The sequence below is a fragment of the Leucoraja erinacea genome, chromosome 13, assembly GCF_028641065.1.
Source record: "Leucoraja erinacea ecotype New England chromosome 13, Leri_hhj_1, whole genome shotgun sequence".
NCBI lineage: Eukaryota > Metazoa > Chordata > Chondrichthyes > Rajiformes > Rajidae > Leucoraja > Leucoraja erinaceus.
In genome coordinates, this window is record NC_073389.1 from 49,882,006 (window position 1) to 49,902,444 (window position 20,439).

A 20,439-nucleotide genomic window follows, 5' to 3' on the forward strand; every position below is an offset into this window, starting at 1 on the left:
GATTTCAAGCTCCTGTACCTTCTACCTGCTGGCAGCGGAGAGATGAGTGTGTGGCCAGGATGGTGTGGGTCCTCGATGATGTTGGCAGCCTCTTTGAGGCAGCGACTGCAATAGATCCTACAACTTTCTGCATTCTTTTCCGCTCCTGGACGCTCAAGTTGCCGAACCAAGCCACGATGCAACCAGTCAGCATGCTCTCTACTGTGCACCTGTAGAAGTTCGCGAGAGTCCTCTTTGACATACCGACTCTCCAAATGGTCTCAGGAAGTAGAGGCGCTGATGTGCTTTCTTTAGAATTGCACCAGTGTGCTGGGACCAGGCAAGATCTTTGGAAATATGCACGCCCAGGAATTTGAAGTTCTTGACTAAAGGTATAAGATGGTATAAAATAATGCGACATGGTCAAATAATTCAACAGCTAAGTTACAGAGATAGGTTGAATAAGTTAGGTCTTTATTCTCTGGAGCGCAGAAGGTTAAGGGGGGACCTGATAGAGGTCTTTAAAATGATGAGAGGGATAGACAGAGTTGATGTGGACAAGCTTTTCCCTTTGAGAATAGGGAAGATTCAAACAAGAGGACATGACTTCAGAATTAAGGGACAGAAGTTTAGGGGTAATATGAGGGGGAACTTCTTTACTCAGAGAGTGGTAGCGGTGTGGAATGAGCTTCCAGTGGAAGTGGTGGAGGCAGGTTCATTGGTATCATTTAAAAAAATAAATTGGATAGGCATATGGATGAGAAGGGAATGGAGGGTTATGGTATGAGTGCAGGCAGGTGGGACTAAGGGGAAAAAATTTTTTGTTCAGCACGGACTAGTAGGGCCGAGATGGCCTGTTTCCGTGCTGTAATTGTTATATGGTTATATGGTTATATGGATTATTGGTACAAGGTGCATGGATAGGACCGGTTTGGAGGGATATGGACCAAATGCGGGCAGGTGGGACTAGTATAGCTGGGACATGCTGGCTGGTGTGGGCAAGTTGGGCTGAAGGGCCTGTTTCCACACTGTATCACTCTATAATAGAGATACAGATCATGAGAGGAATAGATTGGAGGAATTTACAGAGGCCAATTAACCTATAAGCCCGCATGTCTTTGGGATGTGGGAGGAAACCGGAGCAGCCGGAGGAAACCCACGCGGGTTCACAATGAGAACGTGCAAACTCCGTACAGACAAGCACCCGCAGCCAGGATTGAAACCGGGTCTCTGGCGCCGCCCCTGTCCCACTTAGGAAACCTGAACGGAAACCTCTGGAGACTTTGCGCCCCACCCAAGGTTTCCGTGCGGTTCCCGGAGGTTGCAGGTGGTTGCCGGAGGTTGCAGGTAGTGGAAGCAGGTAGGGAGACTGACAAAAAACCTCCGGAACCGCACGGAAACCTTGGGTGGGGCACATAATTCCCAGAGGTTTCCGTTCAGGTTTCCTAAGTGGTTAGGCAGCAATTCTACCGCTGCGCCACCGTGCCGCCTTAAAGTGAAAAACGGTGAGAAAATAAATGATACCAATCAAAATAATACTATCATGGGAAAAAGATGAGTTGTAGCTACACTTTACCTATCAGTAGTTGGTCTCCATGCCAATGAATGGATAAAGTGGTGATATATCCACTGGACATCACGGGACACTTTGTTTTATACAGGGTTTTATTTATGTTTCTTGGAAACCTGTAACTTGGCGTTTGGGAGAGTTGCCTTCATGATCATTGTCCAGCTCGGTTTTGATGTAATATCGGAAATCTCGGTGCCAAAGTAAACATGAGTGTTGTCAGAACCGTTCACCAAAGAATCCTTTCAGGTTGAAAAGTAAATGTGAGGATTTGATACCAAAGAAACCAACGTGGAATTCTAACGTTAATATAAATTAATGTGCGGTGTGACTAGTGTTGGAAAAAGCAAATTGATTAATAAAAAGTAGACTTTTATTTCAATAAGACACTTTAAATACACATTTAACTAGATTCTTCAAGATAACATTTTTACGCGAGGCAAAAAAAAAAAAAAAAAGCGGATTAGATTTTTATCCTGTCGAGTGAAGGATAGTGTTGAAAGTTTAAAATGGAGAAACTTTCGGTCAAAGGTTTTAAATATGTACAGTGGGTCGCCGACTAGGTCCGTCTGAAATGCCGCTCATGTCCGGTCTTCAGTTACAATACTTCCAAAAGCAGGCTGCAAAATAAGGAGAAAGCTATCAGTTTAGTATAGAGATACAGCATGGAAACAGGCCCTTCGGCCCACCAAGTCCAGACTAACCCGCGATCCTCGCACATTAACACTACCCTACACACACTGCGGAAAATTTATGTAAGAAAGAACTGCAGATGCTGGTTTAAATCGAATGCAGTCACAAAATGCTGGAGTAACTCAGCGGGTGAGGCAGCATCTCTGGAGAGAATGAATGGGCGATGTTTTGGGTTGAGACCCTTCTTCAAACTGATCATGGGTGACGTTTTGGGTTGAGACCCTTAAGGGCCTCGACCCGAAACGACACCCATTCCTTCTCTCCAAAGATGCTGGCTACCTGTGGACAATTTACACGTATGCCAGTCCAATTAACCTACAAACTTGTACATTTTTTGGGTGTGGGAGAAAACCGAAGATATTGGAGAAAAATCACGGGGAGAACGTACAAACTCCACACAGACAGTACCCGTAGTCAGGATTGAACCCGGGTCTCCGGCGCTGCAAGCGCTGTAAAGGCAGTAACTCCACCGCTGCGCCACCGTGTATAGGGTTAGTGTTCTGTGTTTAGGGTTTTTTTTAATATATATAACTTAGTACTAGTATTTTTTAGGCAGGCACAAATTATTCAGAATAGCATTCTGTGTTTTATAAAAAAATAAAATTTGTATTTTGGGCAGCCCAGTGGCGCAGAGAGAGAGTTGCTGCCTTATAACGCCAGAGACCCGTGTTCGATCCTGACTATCGGTGCTGTCTGTACGGAGTCTGTACGTTCTCTCTGTGACCTCGTGGTTTTTCTCCGGGTGCTCTGGTCTCTTCCCAATGCAAAAGATGAGCAGGTTTTGAAGGTTTTTTGGCTCCTGAGCCAACAGGACATAGGTTTAAGGTGAGGGGGGAAAGACTTAATAGGAATCCGAGGGACAAGTTTTGATTACACAAAGGGTGGTAGGTGTATGGAACGAGCTGCTGGAGGAAGTAGTTGAGGCAAGTACTATCACAACATTTAAAAAATATTTGGAGAGATATATATAGATAGGATAGGTTTAGAGGGATACGGGCCAAATGCAGGCTGGTGGGACTCGTGTAAATGAGGCATGAAGGTTACACAAAAAAGCTGGAGAAACTCAGCGGGTGCAGCAGCATCTATGGAGCGAAGGAAATAGGCGACGTTTCGGGCCGAAACCCTTCTTCAGACGGAAATGTAAATGAGGCATGTTGGTCGGTGTGGGAAAGTTGAGCTGAAGGGTCTGTTTCCATGCTATATAATTCTACGACAATAAATATCAGCAAAGATCAGGATACCCTGAAAAGGATCTAGAGGTTTTATGATATGATGAGCGTTTGTCGGCACTGGGCCTGTTCTCGCTGGAGTTTAGAAGAATGAGGGGGGACCTCGTTGAAACGCACAGAATAGTGAAAGGCTTGGATAGAGTGGATGTGGAGAGGATGTTTCCACTAGTGAGGGAGTCTGGGACTAGATGTCACAGTCTCAGAATTAGAGGATGTTCTTTTGGGAAGGAGATGAGGAGGAATTTCTTTAGTCAGATTTTGCAAACCCGTGGAATTGCATGTTCTAAGTCAATGGATGTTTTTGACATTGGATATATTTAAAGCAGAGAGAGATAGATTCTTGATTAGTACGGGTGTCAGGGGTTGTGGGGAGAAGGCAAGAGAATGGGGTTAGGAGAGAGAGATAGATCAGCCATGATTAAATGGCGGAGTAGACTTGATGGGCCGAATGGCCTAATTCTGCTCCTATCACTTATTAAACATGACAATTCAGCATCATGACATTACTGAATGACTGTGAGAGATGATGGCAGGGGGTTAAATGTACATTGGAGCTCCCTGCGACAGTGGGAATGCAGGTGAGGCAATGGTCTGAGTTCATACAGAGATAGAGCTGTACAGTAAATAAAAGACCCTTCGGCCCATCTTTCCAATACCCATCTCCACTAATCCAATTTGCCCCCATTTTGTTTCACACACCTCTTCTGTTTGATTTCTTCCCAGGCGGTTTCTTTGCTTTCTTGGTGTCTTTCTCTTTCAAAGGACTTGGAGGAAGTACTTCATCTTTCACTTCTTTCTCCTTGTCAGCGGGCAAAGAACCGTCAGTTAATTCTTCGATCACTTCCTAGGAAGCAAGCCAAAGAAACCTTATAAATGTCAGAAGGCTTAGTTTTTGTTCCTTAATTCCAAGATGGTATGGCATGGTACTTCATTTGTCACAGGTACAGTGAAATTCACATAGAAACATAGAAACACAGACAATATGTGCAGGAGTAGGCCATTCGGCCCTTCAAGCCAGCACTGCCATTCAATATGATCATGGCTGATCATCCCCAATCAGTACCCCATTCCTGTTTTCTCCCCATATCCTGTTTTCTCCCCATGATCAATAATGTTTTATTATTAATGTTTAATGTTTTATGTGTCATTCCTAACTGTCACTGTAGGTCATGTTGTCGGGCGGAGCACCAAGGCAAATTCCTTGTATGTGAATACTTGGCCAATAAACTTATTCATTCATTCATTTCTTCATTCATTAATCAATTAATTAATTAATTAATTAATTAATTAATTGATTCATTAATTCATTCATTCATATCCCCTGATTCTGTAAACCCTACGAGCTCTATCCAACTCTCTCTTGAATCCATCCAGTGAATTCACAACTCTCTGGTTGAAAATGGTTTTCCTCATCTCAGTCCTAAATACCCTTCCCCTTATTCTTACACTGTGACCCCTGGTTCTGGACATTCCCAACATCGGGACCGTTTTTCCTGCTTCTAGCCTGTCTAATCCCTTAATGATTTTATATGTTTCTATAAAATCCCTTCTCATCCTTCTAAATTCCAGTGCTCACTATATATAAGCACTTAGATACATATTAGATAAGCATTTCAGATGCATCACAAGTGTATCGGTTGTGGGGAGGGTTCATTAACCTGTGATCATTTAAAGGTGATCTTTCGAAACAAGACCCTTTTTCACATTGATTGTAATAGGGGCGAGAAACTTGGAAGGGAGGTAGGGGCGGGACAAAGTCCAGGAAATTATAACATGATAAGAAGGACCTCCAGAGGCTGGGTTATACCAAAGATGCTGGAGTAACTCAATGGGTGTGGAGCATCTCTGTTGAAAAGTGATAGGTGACGTTTTGGGTCGGTACCCTTCTTCACACTGACCCATGGCCGCTTCTGATGCATGTCCTCTTTTGCAATCAGTCCACCTATCATTTGCCAGAGATAGACACAAAAATGCTGGAGTAACTCAACGGGTCGGGCAGCGTCTCTGGAGAAAATGGATAAGGTGACGTTTCGGGTTTGGGACCCTTCTTCAGACTGAACCTGACCTAAAACGTCACCCATCCATGTTCTCCAAGTTTGATGCCTGACCCTTCTGCGTTACTCCAGCACTTTGTGCCTTACTCTGATAATAGACCAGGCTGACAACAGTAAGAGGTACTTCTCATTAGTTGCACAAAGCACAAAGTGCAATGGCACTACACCATTCTCAACCCGATTATTACGGTTAAGGAATATAATTCTGCTTGTCTCAACAATATTGGCAGCACCACTACCGTCAAACCTTAATATTGTGTTCTGGCTCATTTTAACATCGAAACATAGAAACATAGAAAATAGGTGCAGGAGGAGGCCATTTGGCCCTTCGAGCCAGCACCGCCATTCATTGTGATCATGGCTGATCATCCACAATCAGTAACCTGTGCCTGCCTTCTCCGCGTATCCCTTGATTCCGCTAGCCCCTAGTAAATTGGCCGCTACTGCCTTCACAACTCTCTGGGTGTAAACGTTTTTTTCTCATCTCAGTTTTAAATGGCCTCCCCTTAATTCGAAGACTGTGGCCCCTGGGTCTGGACTTCCCCCAACATTGGGAACATTTTTCCTGCATCTAGCTTGTCCAGTCCTTTTATAATTTTATATATGTTTCTATAAGATCCCCTCTCATCATTCTAAATTCCAGTGAATACAAGCCCAGTCTTTCCAATCTATCCTCATATGACAGTCCCGCCATCCCGGGGATTAACCTCGTGAACCTACGCTGCACTGCCTCAATAGCAAAGATATCCTTCGTCAAATTAGGAGACCAAAACTGCACACAATACTCCAGATGTGGTCTCACCAGGGCCCCGTACAACTGCAGAAGGATCTCTTTACTCCTATACTCAAGAATTCTATATCAAGAATGTATCCATTTTAGTATCAAAGCATCCTTATGATGTGGAAATAGTATCACAGCACACTAGAAGACCCAGAAGTTCAGTATTGTTTTTGTGTGTTGTTTTTTGTTCTCTTTGTATGAATATTTTATACCAGCCGATATGTGAAAAGGACATAAAGTGCTGGAGTAAAGGGCCTGTCCCAATTGCATGCGATTGCGTGCGTTTGGTGCGACCAAACGGAAGCGGAGTTCACGTGAAGTTCGCGCTAAGTACGCGCTAAGTTCGCACGTGACGTCATTTGCGTCATGCTTACCAATCAGCTGGGCAGGAGGCGGGCCGACTGAATTTTGGCGTCGCACAGTGACGTCATCGCGCAATGCCACGCGCTAGGCGTACGCTGTCAAGACGCTGCGTACGTCTGCAATGCACCATCGTGCCAACAGGCCGTTGGCGCGTGAAGATTTCAGCCACTGTCAGAATTTTGGGGCCCCGCACAAGTCCGCGCTTCTAAGTGGGACTGGCCCCATGCGGCCAAACGGTGCCCGTACGCCTCAATCGACCACGAGGTCGCGCTATTTGCGAGCCAAGGTCGCGTAAGTGGAACAGGCCCTTAACTCGACGGGTCAGGCAACATCTCTGGAGAGCATGGATAGGTCTCAAAACATAACATTACCTATCCTCCAGCACTTTGCAAACCAGCATTAGTTCAGTTGGTTTAGAGATACAGCGTGGAAACAAGGCCTTCGGCCCACCGAGTCTGCACTGACCAGCGATCCCCGCACATAAACACTGGGGACAATTTTACATTTGTACTAAGCCAATTAACCTCCAAACCTGTACATCTTTGGAGTGTGGGAGGAAACCGAAGATCTGGGAGAGATCCCACAGGGTCTCATGGAGAACGTACAAACTCCGTACAGCCAAGCACCTGTAGTCGGGATCGAACCCGTGCCTCAGGCAGCAACCCTACCACTGCGCCACCGTGCATGTTTCCAGCTAGCATGTGACGTTGCTCGTGTCTGTGTTTATCCCAAATTTGAATGTTGTCTGAATTTGTTCAGAATCCACATGAGACATGTAAAAATCCGATAAACTTCCGCGTGAGAGAGCGGGGATCACAGGTTTGCTGACATTAATGCTAAAATTGACGCTCAATATCTTACCGTGACACCTTTTATGTCGGTTCTCTTTCCATTAGCTGCAAGTAATCAGAAAGAGAAAATCACTGAGCAATAATGTGGCAACAACATGTCTTTTAAACACCTGTAAACACCTTCATCACCAAGAGTGGCATCATGTCTGCCTATAGTTGAATCTCCTTTCAACCACATTGGCACTGGACCTGCAACCTCAATAATCATCTTGCACTTTTCCCTTAGAGCCATAAAGTGATACAGTGTGGGAACAGGCCCATCAGCCCAACTTGCCTGCACCAGCCAACATGTCCCAGCTACTCTAGTCCCACCTGCTTGTGTTTGGTCCATATCCCTCCTAACCTGCCCAATCCGTGTACCTGTCTATCTGTTTCTTAAACGTTGGGATAGTCCTTGCCTCATCTACCTCCTCTGGCAGCTCGTTCCATACACCCAAGTATCTCAGTGTGAAAAAGTTACCCCTCAGATTCGCAGTAAATCTTTTCCCCTTCACCTTTTACCTACGTCCTCTGGTCCTCGATTCACCTGCTCTGGGCAAGAGACTCTGTGCGTCTACCCGATCTATTCCTCTCATGATTTTATACACCTCTATAAGATCACCCCTCATCCTCCTGAGCTCCAAGGAATAGAGTTCCAGCCCACTCAACCTCTCCCTATAGCTCAGACCCTCTAGTCCTGGCAACATCCTCGTAATTCTTCTCTGTACCCTTTCGAGCTTGAAAGGATTGAATAATCTTCCTGGATTATTTATTATTTCTTTTTTTTAGTTTAGTTTAGTTAAGTTGAGTTTAATTTACTGTTACATGTACCGAGGTACAGTGAAAAGCTTTTGTTGCGTGCTAACCAGTCAGCGCAAAGACAATACATGATTACAATCAAGTCGTCCACAGTGTACAGATACATGATAATGGGAATAACGCGAATGACATTTAGTGTTATTAATTTAGTGCTAGACATTTAGTGCAAGATAAAGCTAGTACAGTCTCATCAAAAATAGCCTGAGGGTTCCCCACTTCTGAGGAAAGTAAAAAGATCAGTAAAACTTTCAATCTATGGGTGTTTCCGGGGAAGAGAATAACTTCAAATTCATTCCAGTACAATGGTATTGCTACCACTATCGATATTAAAATATCATGGGTGTGCAGGGTGGTCAAGAAGGCTTTTGGTATATTGACCTTCATCAGTCAGGTGACGTACTAGCTTCAGAGCCGTCATGTTGAGTCTCATTGTCTGTAACTCATTTTCACCTAGCTCACTACTAACAACAAGGCCTCTTTCCTTTATCATTGTTGCTTTTTGCATATCTTACATTTATTAGGTCTATATCTCCCTGTATCACTATTTACACCTCTTGTTTCCCTCTCCCTGACTCTCAGTCTGAAGAAGGGTCGTGACCCGAAACGTCACCTATTCCTTTCATCCAGAGATGCTGTCTGACCCGCTGAGTTACTCCAGCTTTTTGTGTCGATCTGGTGAATGTAGAAGTTGGGATAGACAATAGACAATAGGTGCAGGAGTAGGCCATTCGGCCCTTCGAGCCGATGTGATCATGGCTGATCATCCCCAATCAGTACCCCGTTCCTGCATTCTCCCCATATCCCCTGACTCTGCTATCTTCAAGAGCCCTATCTAACTCTCTCTTGAAAGTATCGAGATGTTACATTATGGTTGTGAGGCTGCATTTAGTATTGTGTTCAGTTTTGGCCACCCTGATAAAGGAAGGGTGTTGTTAATTGGTAAGAGTGCAGAGAGGATTTAATGGGCATGAAACCATTGTGGGTAGCAGGATGGCGCAGCGGGAAAGCTCCTGCCTTTCAGCGCCAGAGACCCAGGTTCAATCCTGACTACGGGTGCTTCTCTGTACGGAGTTTGTGCATTCATTCTCCCTGTGACCTGCTAGGGTTTTCTCTGAGATCTTCGGTTTCCTCCCACACTCCAAAGACATACAGATATGTAGGTTAATTGGCTTGGTGTAAATGTATAAATGTAAAATTGACCCTAGTGAGCGTACGATAATGTGCGGGGAGTGAGGGTCGGCGTGGACCTGTTTCTGCGCTGTATCTCCAAACTAAACTGTTTGGATGTTTCTAACTGGTTCTTGATGTTTTCAATAGAGAGTTAGATTTAGCTCTTAAGGTTAAATGAATCAAAGGTTATGGGGAAAGAGCAGGAACGGGGTACTGATTTTACTAGAATGTTGCCTGGGTTTCAACAACTAAGTTACAGAGATAGGTTGAATAAGTTAGGTCTTTATTCCCTGGAGCGCAGAAGGTTAAGGGGGGATTTGATAGAGGTCTTTAAAATGATGAGAGGGATAGACAGAGTTGATGTGGACAAGCTTTTCCCTTTGAGAATAGGGAAGATTCAAACAAGAGGACATGACTTCAGAATTAAGGGACAGAAGTTTAGGGGTAATATGAGGGGGAACTTCTTTACTCAGAGAGTGGTAGCGGTGTGGAATGAGCTTCCAGTGGAAGCGGTGGAGGCAGGTTCATTGGTATCATTTAAAAATAAATTGGATAGGCATATGGATGAGAAGGGAATGGAGGGTTATGGTATGAGTGCAGGCAGGTGGGACTAAGGGGAAAAAAAAAGTTGTTCGGCTCGGACTTGTAGGGCCGAGATGGCCTGTTTCCGTGCTGTAATTGTTATATGGTTATATATGGTTATATGGATGATCAGATTGAATGGCGGTGCAGGCTCGAAGGGCCGAATGGTCTACTCTTGCACCTATTTTCTGTTTCAATGTTAAACTAAATGAAATGATCCACTCAGCTACATGTTCCCTTTCATTTCTTCCATGACCCTTTACAAATTCCTACCTACATGGTCCCGTATCATAGCGATGGAATAATTCAAGCACTTAAGCCAAATGTTCTTGAATATTTACTTATTCCTAAATCTCCAAGCCCCTTAAGTAGGGACCGTTTTCATTTTCTTGTTTGCTGGCTGCTTTCTGTTTTTATCTCCACCCCTCCTGAATTTGATACTTTGAGAATGTTTACATTGCTTCACCTCTGTGTTCTTCAAGGTTGTCTAAGATACCTATTGAAACATAAAATCATAGACTCGCACAGCATAGAAACAGGTCACAAAGTGCAGAAACCAGGAGTTGCTACACTTTGTCTTGTCTCTCCCCTTTTACAGATTTCTTCTCCCCGACTCCCCCTCATCGCCCCTAGTCTGAGGGAGGCTCCCGACCCAAAATCTCACCCATCCATGTTCTCCTCCAGAGAAGCTGCCTGACCTGCTGAGTTACTCCAGCACGTTTGAGTTGAGTTTAGTTTATTGTCACGCGTACCGAGGTACAGTGAAAAGCATTTGCCGCGTGCTATCCAGTCAGTGGAAACACGATACATGATTACTATCGAGCCGTTCCCAGTGTTCCAATGGACAAGGTGCGTCCTTTTATGGGAACAGGTCATTCTATCCGACTCATCCACAACAACTTGTGGAAGTCATTCATTGTTATTCCCATTGCCATCGTTGGCTCCGTAGCCTCAGTGCCTAAATGATACAAGTGCTCCTCCTGACAGTCCGAAGAAGGGTCTTGACCCAAAACGTCACCTGTTCCTTTTCTCCAGAGATGCTGCCTGACCCGCTGAGTTACTCCAGATTTTTGCATCTCTCTTCGGTTTAAACCAGCATCTGCAGTTCTTCACTGCACACTTCTTAACTGCAGCCAGCGATCCCTCTTCAACCACTCCCTCAGGCAGTGAGCATCAGGTACTTAGCACTTTCTGGTGAAAAAGCTCCCCCACTCAGATCCTCGCTATATACTCCCTTCCCTTACTCTAAATCTATAACCATTCTTTATATCTACCTCTGATATGAAGATATCGGGGGAATGAACAAAGGGGGAGCTGGCGGGGGGGGGAACTCTGTGAGGGAGGGGGAGGGGGAGGGGTGGGAGAACAATGAGGGAGCTGGCGTGGGGGTAATTTGTAACTTTGTCAGTGCCCTCTATGTGGTGACCATTTGCATACCTAGGGTACGCAAGGAAGGAATTTCACTGTGACTTGACAAATGTAACAAGGAACGCAGGGGCGATACAGACTAAGGGACTGTGGTAACGGTGAAATCGACAGAAGGATGGAGGGTTGGGTGTGTATGCGTGCTTTGTCTGTGTTTTTTATTTATTTGCTTATCTTTATTATTTTACCGTGGATGTTTCGTTAGCTTTAGAAATGTTTGAATGCTGCACTGACTGGCTGACATTTTAAATTTCGTTGTACATGGCCCATGTTACAATGACAATAAAGAAACTATTCTATTCTATTCTATTCTATTCTATTCTATGCCCCTGTCCCACTTAGGAAACCTGAACGGAAACCTTTGGAGACTTTGCGCCCCACCCAAGGTTTCCGAGCGGTTCCCGGAGGTTGCAGGTGGTTGCCGGAGGTTGCAGGTGGTGGAAGCAGGTAGGGGGACTGACAAAAACCTCCGGGAATCGCACGGAAACCTTGGGTGGGGCGCAAAGTCTCCAGAGGTTTCCGTTCAGGTTTCCTAAGTGGGACAGGGGGATACGTATTCATTCATTCATTCAAGAAAATCCTGTAGCCTGGTCGGTGTGGACTCGATGGGCCGAAGGACCACTCTGTAGCTTTAAAACTAAAAAACTAAATAAAGGCTCGCTACTTCTTCACATAATGCACTTTTCAATGGATGTCAGTATCCCACATGCCTTCATAACCATATTATCTACCTGAGTTGCTGCTTTCAAGTACTTTTATACCCTTGTACCCCAAGTTTCCTCTAATCACAACGTTCATGGGGACCCTACCATTCATAGTGTACTTCCTAGACTTATTAGTGAGACGATGATTTAGTTTAGTTTAGAGATACAGTGAGGAACCAGGCTCTTTGGCCCACTGAGTCCGTGCCAACCAGTAAATCCCCTGCACATTAACACTATCCTACACACACTAGGGACAATTTACATTTATACCAAGCCAATTAACCTACTGACCTGTACGTCTTTGGAGTGTGGGAGGAAACCGAAGATCTCGGAGAAAAACCACGCAGGTCACGGGGAGAACGTACAAACTCCAAACAGACAAGCACCCGTAGTCGGGATCGAACCCGGGTCTCTGACGCTGTAAGCACTGTAAGACAGCACTCAACTCTACCGCTGCGCCACTGTGCCGCCCCCCCACAATATATCAGTTCTAATTTGTCTGGATTAAACTCCATCTGCCATTTTCAGCCCGTTTCTCCCACAAATGGATATTGTTTCCTGTAGCTAAAGGCTACCTTTTCCACATTTCGACAACTCTGCCAAACTTTGTGTGATCTGTGAACCTACTGATTTAACCTCCCACAGCCACGGCCAAGTTATTCCTGTGTACCACAAATAGTAAGAGTGGCAGCACTGATCCCTGTGGAACACCACTGGCCACAGACACACAATCACAATACTAACTGTGTACCTTATTGATAACTCTGTCTCTTGCTCTCAAGTCAATTTTGGATCCAGTTTACCGATGATTCAGCGGTAGAGTTGCTGCCTCACATCGCCCGAGACCCGGGCTCGAACCTGACTACCGGTGCTGACTGCGCGGAGTTTGTACCTTCTTCCCAGTGACCTGCATGGGGTTTTCTCCAGGTGCTCTGGTTTCCTTCCACACTTGAAAGACGTACAGGTTTGTAGGTTACTTGGCTTCGGTAAAAATTGTAAATTGCTTCTAGTGTGTAGGATAGTGCTAGTGCGTTGGCACGGAGTCGGTGGGCCAAAGGGTCTGTTTCCGCACAGTATCTCTAAACTAAACTAAACTTGTCATGGTTCCTATGCATCCTAAGGTAGACACAAAATGCTGGAGTAACTCAGCGGGACTGGCAGCATCTCTGGAGAGAAGGAATGGGTGATGTTTCGGGTCGAGACCCTTCTTCCCATACATCCTAGCCTTTCCAACCATATAGTCTCCCATGTGGGAACTTGGTCAAAAGCTTTACTGAAGTCCATGTCAATCACATCTACTGCCCTTCCCTTTTTGATACTCAGTGCTACCTCTACAAAGAATTCATTCATATTGATCAGACAGGGTCTGGTCTTGATGAAGTCATGTTAGCTGTCATTGCTTAGTTTAATTTAGTTAAATTTAGCTTAGAGATACAACATGGGAACATGCCCTTCGACCCATCGAGTCCGCACTGACCAGCGATCATCCATACACTAATTCTATCCTACACGCCAGGGACAATTTACAGAAGACAATTAACCTAGAAACCTGCATGTGTTTGGGATGTGGAGGGAAACTGGAGCACCCGGAGAAAACCCACATGGTCACCGGGAGAACATAGAAACAATGTGGGGAGGATGTTGTGGCCTCAGAATTAAAGGACGTTCCTTTAGGAAGGAGATGAGGAGGAATTTCTTTAGTCAGAGAGTAGTGAATCTGTGGAATTCATTGCCACAGTAGGCTGTGGAGGCTGCAAATGCATGTTTTTAAGACAGAGAGAGATAGATACTTGATTAGTATGGATGTCAAGGATGGGAAGAAGGCAGGAGAATGGGGTTTGGAGGGAAAGATAGATCAGCCATGATTGAATGGCGGAGTAGACTTGATGGGCTGAATGATCATATTCTGCTCCTAACACTTATGAACTTATGACCACAGGAGCTGTTGATACGGAGTACATAAGTTCTATTGAAGTTGTATCGATAGCTCCTGTAGTCAGGATATAACAGTATATTTGTGTACTAGTCATGTCTCTACTATTTATTTCATTCCCCTTACATGTTTTTCCTCTACTTGCTAAATTTTTGTAAGGTGTCCTTGAGACTCTTGAAAGGCGCCCATAAATAAAATTTATTATTATTATTATTATTAATATATAGGGAGGAACTGCAGATATTGGTTGACACTGAAGATGTAACCCAGCATTTACATGAACTGAACTTTTTTCGTTTATTATATAGTTTAGAGTACTATGTTTAGGTCATAAGTCATTAGGTCACAAAATCTCTTCACACACACACACACACACAAACGCGCACACACACACACACACACACACACATACCTCTGCTTCTTGCCGCCTGAGTTCGAAACCTGCCGTTCGTATTCTTCCGTGCCTGACCAAGAGCGCTCAAGAAACTCACGATGTTCTCTCGTCCTTCCGAGCTGGGTGCATCCCTTGACATCGGCTTCACATTCTCTTTGAAAAGACAAGAACGCGGAGATGGGGCGTCAGACACAAAATGCTGGAGTAACTCAGCCGGGACAGGCAGCATCCCTGGGAGAGAAGGAACGAGTGACGTTTCGGGTCGAGACCCTTCTTCAGACTGAGAGTCAGGGGGGGGTGGGGGGGGGGGGGGGGGAGTCTAGAGATATGGAAGGGCAAGGTGTGAACATGACAGATCAAAGCAGACGCTGCTCAAGGAAATGTAGAATAGTCAGCTGGGTGGAAAGTGGCAAGGAGGCGTACAATTAGAAACGTTATCTGGTTACTTTAATTTCATTATTATTATTATTATAGAACGCATGCCTGGTAACTGCACCTTTTGCAACTGTTGGCAGACCAATTTCCCTCAGGGATACATAACGTTGTACCGGGTGGTGCCGAGTAAGGCGTGAACACGAAAGATCAAAGGGGACGGGGCTGAAGGGAAATGCAGAATGGGTTTACTGTCAGCTGAGGGGAAAGTGAGATGGAGGCACACAGACAGTAACATGTATCAGGCCAGTGAAACTAGGGAGAACTAGGGTGGGGGGGATGGAGAGAGAGAGAGAGGGAAAGCGAGGATCACTTGTGGTTGGAGAAATCAAATATCCATGCCTTTGCCCAAGAGAAACAGAATGAGGTATAGCTGTGACCCACGGCGTCCACTCATCCACCATCGATAATTATCTCTGAACTCCTCAGCGACCATTGAAGTTATTGCAAACTTCCTCCAATGTCACCTGTGGAGTTCACTCGCTCATCGCTTCATTGCACGCCGCCGAGTCTCCTGTAAATAACTCTGAAGGCAACTTACCCTGGTGGGACTCAGCCGCGTCCAGCGCTGCGGGAAAGGACTCGCAATAAACCACTGCTCCGGCAACGACTAGGAGACTCGCGAACAAGGCAGCCGGCCTCATTGTATCTGAAATCCTCTCTCTCTCTCTGGTTCTCCTCTGGTCCAAGGATTGGTTGTCAGTGACTCTGTCTCTCTCTCACTTCCAGGAGTCCTCATATTTAAACCCTTGGCAGGGGGAGGGGAGAATGGGGGGAGAAGGGGGGGTGACATATCAATCCAGTGCCAATCTACACCTTGACATTTGATGGGATGAGGTTTGTGTTTGTTTTGTTTCCACTTCCCTTTGCTTGGCGCTGGCCACACGTTGAGAGTCAAAGCCACCCGCGTCACACCTCTCGTCGTTCTGCAGAGCAAACACATTAGCTGACGCTATCACTACAGCAGCACTTGGACAGGGCGACCTCACAAATATTTAGCCAACGTTCCCATTCATTCACTGGCGAGAGGGTGATCGGGGATAATGCACATTGGGGCTGGCTTCCGATTGTCACAAGTTGATGGCCACGTTAATTACAGACCTCCTTATATCACCCCCCCCCCCCCACCCCCTCTCCCAGTGGCTTTGAATGTTGGCTTCTCTAACTTCAAGTAACAAGGGCTTTCCCTCTCTCTCCCTTCCCAGTTCTCCTACCAGGCTGACTGTCCCGTTACATTGTATATGCGTTTGCTTCGATGTCAGCTCCCCCCCCCAGCTAACCATGATCTATTCTACATGTTCCTTGACCCTCATCTCTTTTGATGTCTCTTTTTCACACCTTCCACTTCCTTATCTCTAAGTCTCCCTCTCCACTGGCTCTCAGTCTGAAGAAGGGTCTCGACCCGAAACATCATCTCCAGAGATGCTGCCTGTCCCGCTGAGTTACTCCTGCTTTTTGTGTCTATCTTTGGGCATTTTTAAAGTGCAGGTTGGCAAGTCCTTGATTAGTACGGGCGTCAGGGGTTATGATATATGCCATTTATTGTCACTATACATGTACAGTGAAACTGAAAGCTGCTCGTACTCAGTGCATACATACAATTTAGCACAAAAAACAAGAAACAGAAAAAACAAAAAACAGAAGGGAGATGGGGGGGGGGGGGGAATAGGTGCACAAATTCTGCGGCGCTACATACATATATACAGATGGAAGTCCGTGTTGGGCGGTGTAGTCAGTGCATGTGTGAATTTGAATTTATAGTAGTTATAATTCTCGGAAAGCAACTATTCCTGAGTCTGTTTGTCCTGGATTTGATGCACCTATAGCACCTTCCAGAGGGCAGCAGGTCGAACAGTCCAAACGCAGGATGGGAGCTGTCTTTGATGATCTTCTTTGCCCTGCTAAGGCAGCGGGAGGTGTAGATGTCCATCAGGGAGGGGAGAGGGCAGCCAATGATCCTCTGCGCTGTCCTGGCTACCCTCTGAAGCCTCTCCCTGTCTGCCATGGTGCAGCTGCCATACCATGCTGTAATGCAGTATGTCAGCAGGCTCTCGATGGACGAGCGGTAGAAGGTCAGCAGCAGGTTAGAGTCCAAGCAGCAGGTTAAGGAGGGAAGGCAGGAGAATGAGGTTGCGGGGGAATGATGGATCAGCCATGATCGAATGGCAGGATAGGCTTGATGGGCCGAATGGCCTAATTTGCTCTCATAACATAAACTTATGAACTCTATTAATGTCACATCACTTGATTCCTTCAATATCCCAAAGTCTTTTGACCTCTGACTACCACGGGCAGACAACTCAAAGGGTTCATGGCTTCCTGGATGAAGACGTGATCTATCATGAATAAACAACCCCTTATTTTGAGATGGTGACCCCTCATTCTTGACTACCTAGCCGAAGGAGGCTTAATTCCTGCAACACTGAAGATATTGCAGTGATCTTGTGATAGGAGTAGAATTAGGCCATTCGGCCCATCAAGTCTACTCCGCCATTCAATCATGGCTGATCTATCTCTCCCCCATAAACCCATTCTCCTGTCTTCCATCCGTAACCCCTGACACTCGTACTAATCAAGAATCTATCTATCAGTGCCTTTAATATATCCACTGACTTTGCCTCCACAGCCTTCTGTGGCAAAGAATTCCACAGATTCACCACCCTCTGATTAAAGACATTTCTCCTCATCTCCTTCCTAAATGAAGGCCCATTCATTCTGAGGCTACGACCTCTAGTCCTAGACTCTCCCACCAGTAGAACCATCCTCTCCACATCCACTCTCTCCAAGCCTTTCATAGTTCAGTGAGATGACCTGTTTCTTCTAAAGTCTAGAAACTATAGGGCTGGTGTGTTTAAAGTATTTTCAAAATACAACTCTTTCCCGCACACCAGATACCAAGCTTAGAATTTTTAGTTTAGTTTACTTTATTGTCACATGTACCGAGGTACAGTGAAAAGCTTTCTGTTGCATACAAGAAAATACAAGCGGAAATACAATACATGATTGCAATCGAACCATCCACAGTGTACAGATACATGGTAAAGGGCATAACGTTTCGTTCAAGATAAAGTCCGATTAAAGATAGTCTGAGGCTCTCCAATGAGGTAGATGGTAGCTCAGGACCAGTCTCTGGTTGTTGATAGAATGCTTCAGTTAGTTACCTGATAACAGCTGGGAAGAAACTGCACCAGAATCAGGAGTTAGACACCAAAATCTGGAGTAACTCAGTGGGACAGGCAGCATTTCTGGATAGAAGGAATGGGTGACGTTTCAGGTCGAGACCCTCCTTCAGACCATTACTCAGTCCGAAGAAGGGTCTCGGCCCGAAACGTCACCCATTCTCTCCAGAGATGCTGCCTGTCCCGCTGAGTTACTCCAGCTTTTTGTGTCTATCTTTGATTGAAACCAGCATCTGCAGTTCCTTCCTACACCTGAATCTGGAGTCTCAGCTTGAAGCTAGTGAACTTTGAATGCACTCCCTCTATCGCAAGTATATCCACCCCTGAGAGGGGAGACCAGACCAGTACACAATATTCAGATGGCGTTTCACTAGATGACTATGTAATTACAGGCTGGTTGCTTTACTCAAATCTGAATTGAATTGTTTGTGTGTCTTGTAGGGATTGTTTTGTTTGTATGGCTGTAGATACAGAGGTTATTTGAGACTCACTGAGGTTCAAATGACATTGAATAAATATTGTATATTGTATATAGCATTGTATCTTCTTGCAATGAAGATCAAATGTGCCGGCATGTAATTTAACCTGCCTGTTCTTTTTCTTTGATCTTATGTCTTTCGAGACAGTGCGGAACCAGGCCCTACGGCCCACCGAGTCCATGCCGACCAGCGATCACCCCGTACACTAGCACTATACTACACGCTAGGGACAACGTACAGTTATACCAAGCCAACCTGTTGGAGTGTGGGAGGAAACCAGAGATCCTGGAGGTTACGGGGAGAACGTACAAACTCCGTACAGACAGCACCCGTAGTCAGGATTGAACCTAGGTCGGCGCCTACCAGCGGACCTACCGACTGTTTCAATGCAAGGATACCCAGATAACTCTGAGCATTACAGTTTTCAATTCCTCACCACCTAAAAATGTCTATATATTATAGCATGGTTGAAGACCTCACCATTGTTTCATATTATATTCCATAGGTAGACTATGATATAGTCTCTCGGTGACTATACCGGTGACTCTCTTGACATTTGCTGCGTTCTTCTCCAATCAAGTACCAAAACTCTCCAATTTTAGGTTACACCTCATCCCCTTTTTTTTTCTCTCTCTCCCCCCCCCCCCCCCTTCCCCCATTTCTGACCGTGGTGTGCACCCATTCTCCCGCTCTCAACCCACCCTCTCCTCCCTACTCCGTCCCCTTTCCCCGATATCCCTCTCTCCGGCTTTACATTTCGCTCCTCCTCCCCTTATCAACATCCCTTTTTCTCCTTGTCTTTATTGTCACCCCTATGCGGCACGGTGGCGCAGCGGTGCTGTTGCTGCCTAACAGGGCCCAGGAACCCGGTTTGATTCGGACTACAGTGGTGTCTGTCGGGTGCTGTCTGTACGGAGTTAGTATGTTCTCCCCGTGACCTGCGTGGGTTTTCACCGGGATCTCTGGTTTCCTCCCACACTTCAACGATGTACATGTTTGTCGGTTAATTGGCTTTGGTAAAATTGTAAATTGTCCCTAGTGTGTGTAGGATAGTGTTAGTGTGCGGGGATCACTAGTTGGCACGGACTTGGTGGGTTGAAGGGCCTGTTTCACGCTGCATCTCTAAACCAAACCAAACTAAACTAAACCAAACTAAACTAAACTAAACTAAACTAAACTAAACCAAACCAAACTAAACTAAACTAAACTAGACTAGACTAGACTAAACTAGACTAAATTAAACTAGACTAGACTAGACCACACTAGACTAAACTAAACTAAAGCGGGGTCTGAAGAAGGGTTTCGACCCAAAACGTTGCCTATTTCCTTCACTCCATAGATGCTACCTATGAGTTTCTCCAGCATTTTTGTCTACCCTAAACTAAACTAAACTAAACTTTTGTCCCCTTTTCATCTCTTGCCTTTGTCCACTAATCCACCAATAACCCCCCCCCCCCCCCCCCCCCCCCCCCCCCCTCCCTCCTCACTCACCTGCATTCATTTATCACTTACCAGGATAGGACAGAAAATGCTGGAGTAACTCAGCGGATTAGGCAGCATCCCTGGAGAAGATGGATAGTGACGTTTCGGGTTTGGACCCTTCTTCAGTCTTCTTGTTTCTATCACTTGCCAGACTTTGTCCCAGCCCCACCTCTTTTCCTGCTTTCTCTCCCCCCCCCCCCCCCCCCCCCCCCCGCCCCCACCTCACCGGGTTCCGGGTCCGCCACGATGTAGGGCTTCATTTCCTCTGCCTTTATTCTTTCTTCTATGGGAAGGAGTCCTCACCACCCAGTGATGCCCCGTCTCCATCGGTCCCCATCCTCTTG

General features: G+C 45.7%; 1 protein-coding gene across 1 annotated transcript; it reads right to left on the reverse strand.

The window, feature by feature from the left end:
• Positions 1-1,790: 1,790 nt before the first annotated feature.
• Positions 1,791-15,651, reverse strand: urp2 (urotensin II-related peptide). Its single transcript, XM_055645222.1, has 5 exons — positions 15,497-15,651; positions 14,542-14,676; positions 7,528-7,562; positions 4,168-4,312; positions 1,791-2,166 (listed from the first exon to the last, which is right to left on the reverse strand). Exons 1-5 carry the CDS (start codon positions 15,597-15,599, stop codon positions 2,141-2,143), a joined length of 444 nt encoding a protein of 147 aa, XP_055501197.1. The 5' UTR covers positions 15,600-15,651; the 3' UTR covers positions 1,791-2,140.
• Positions 15,652-20,439: the final 4,788 nt, after the last annotated feature.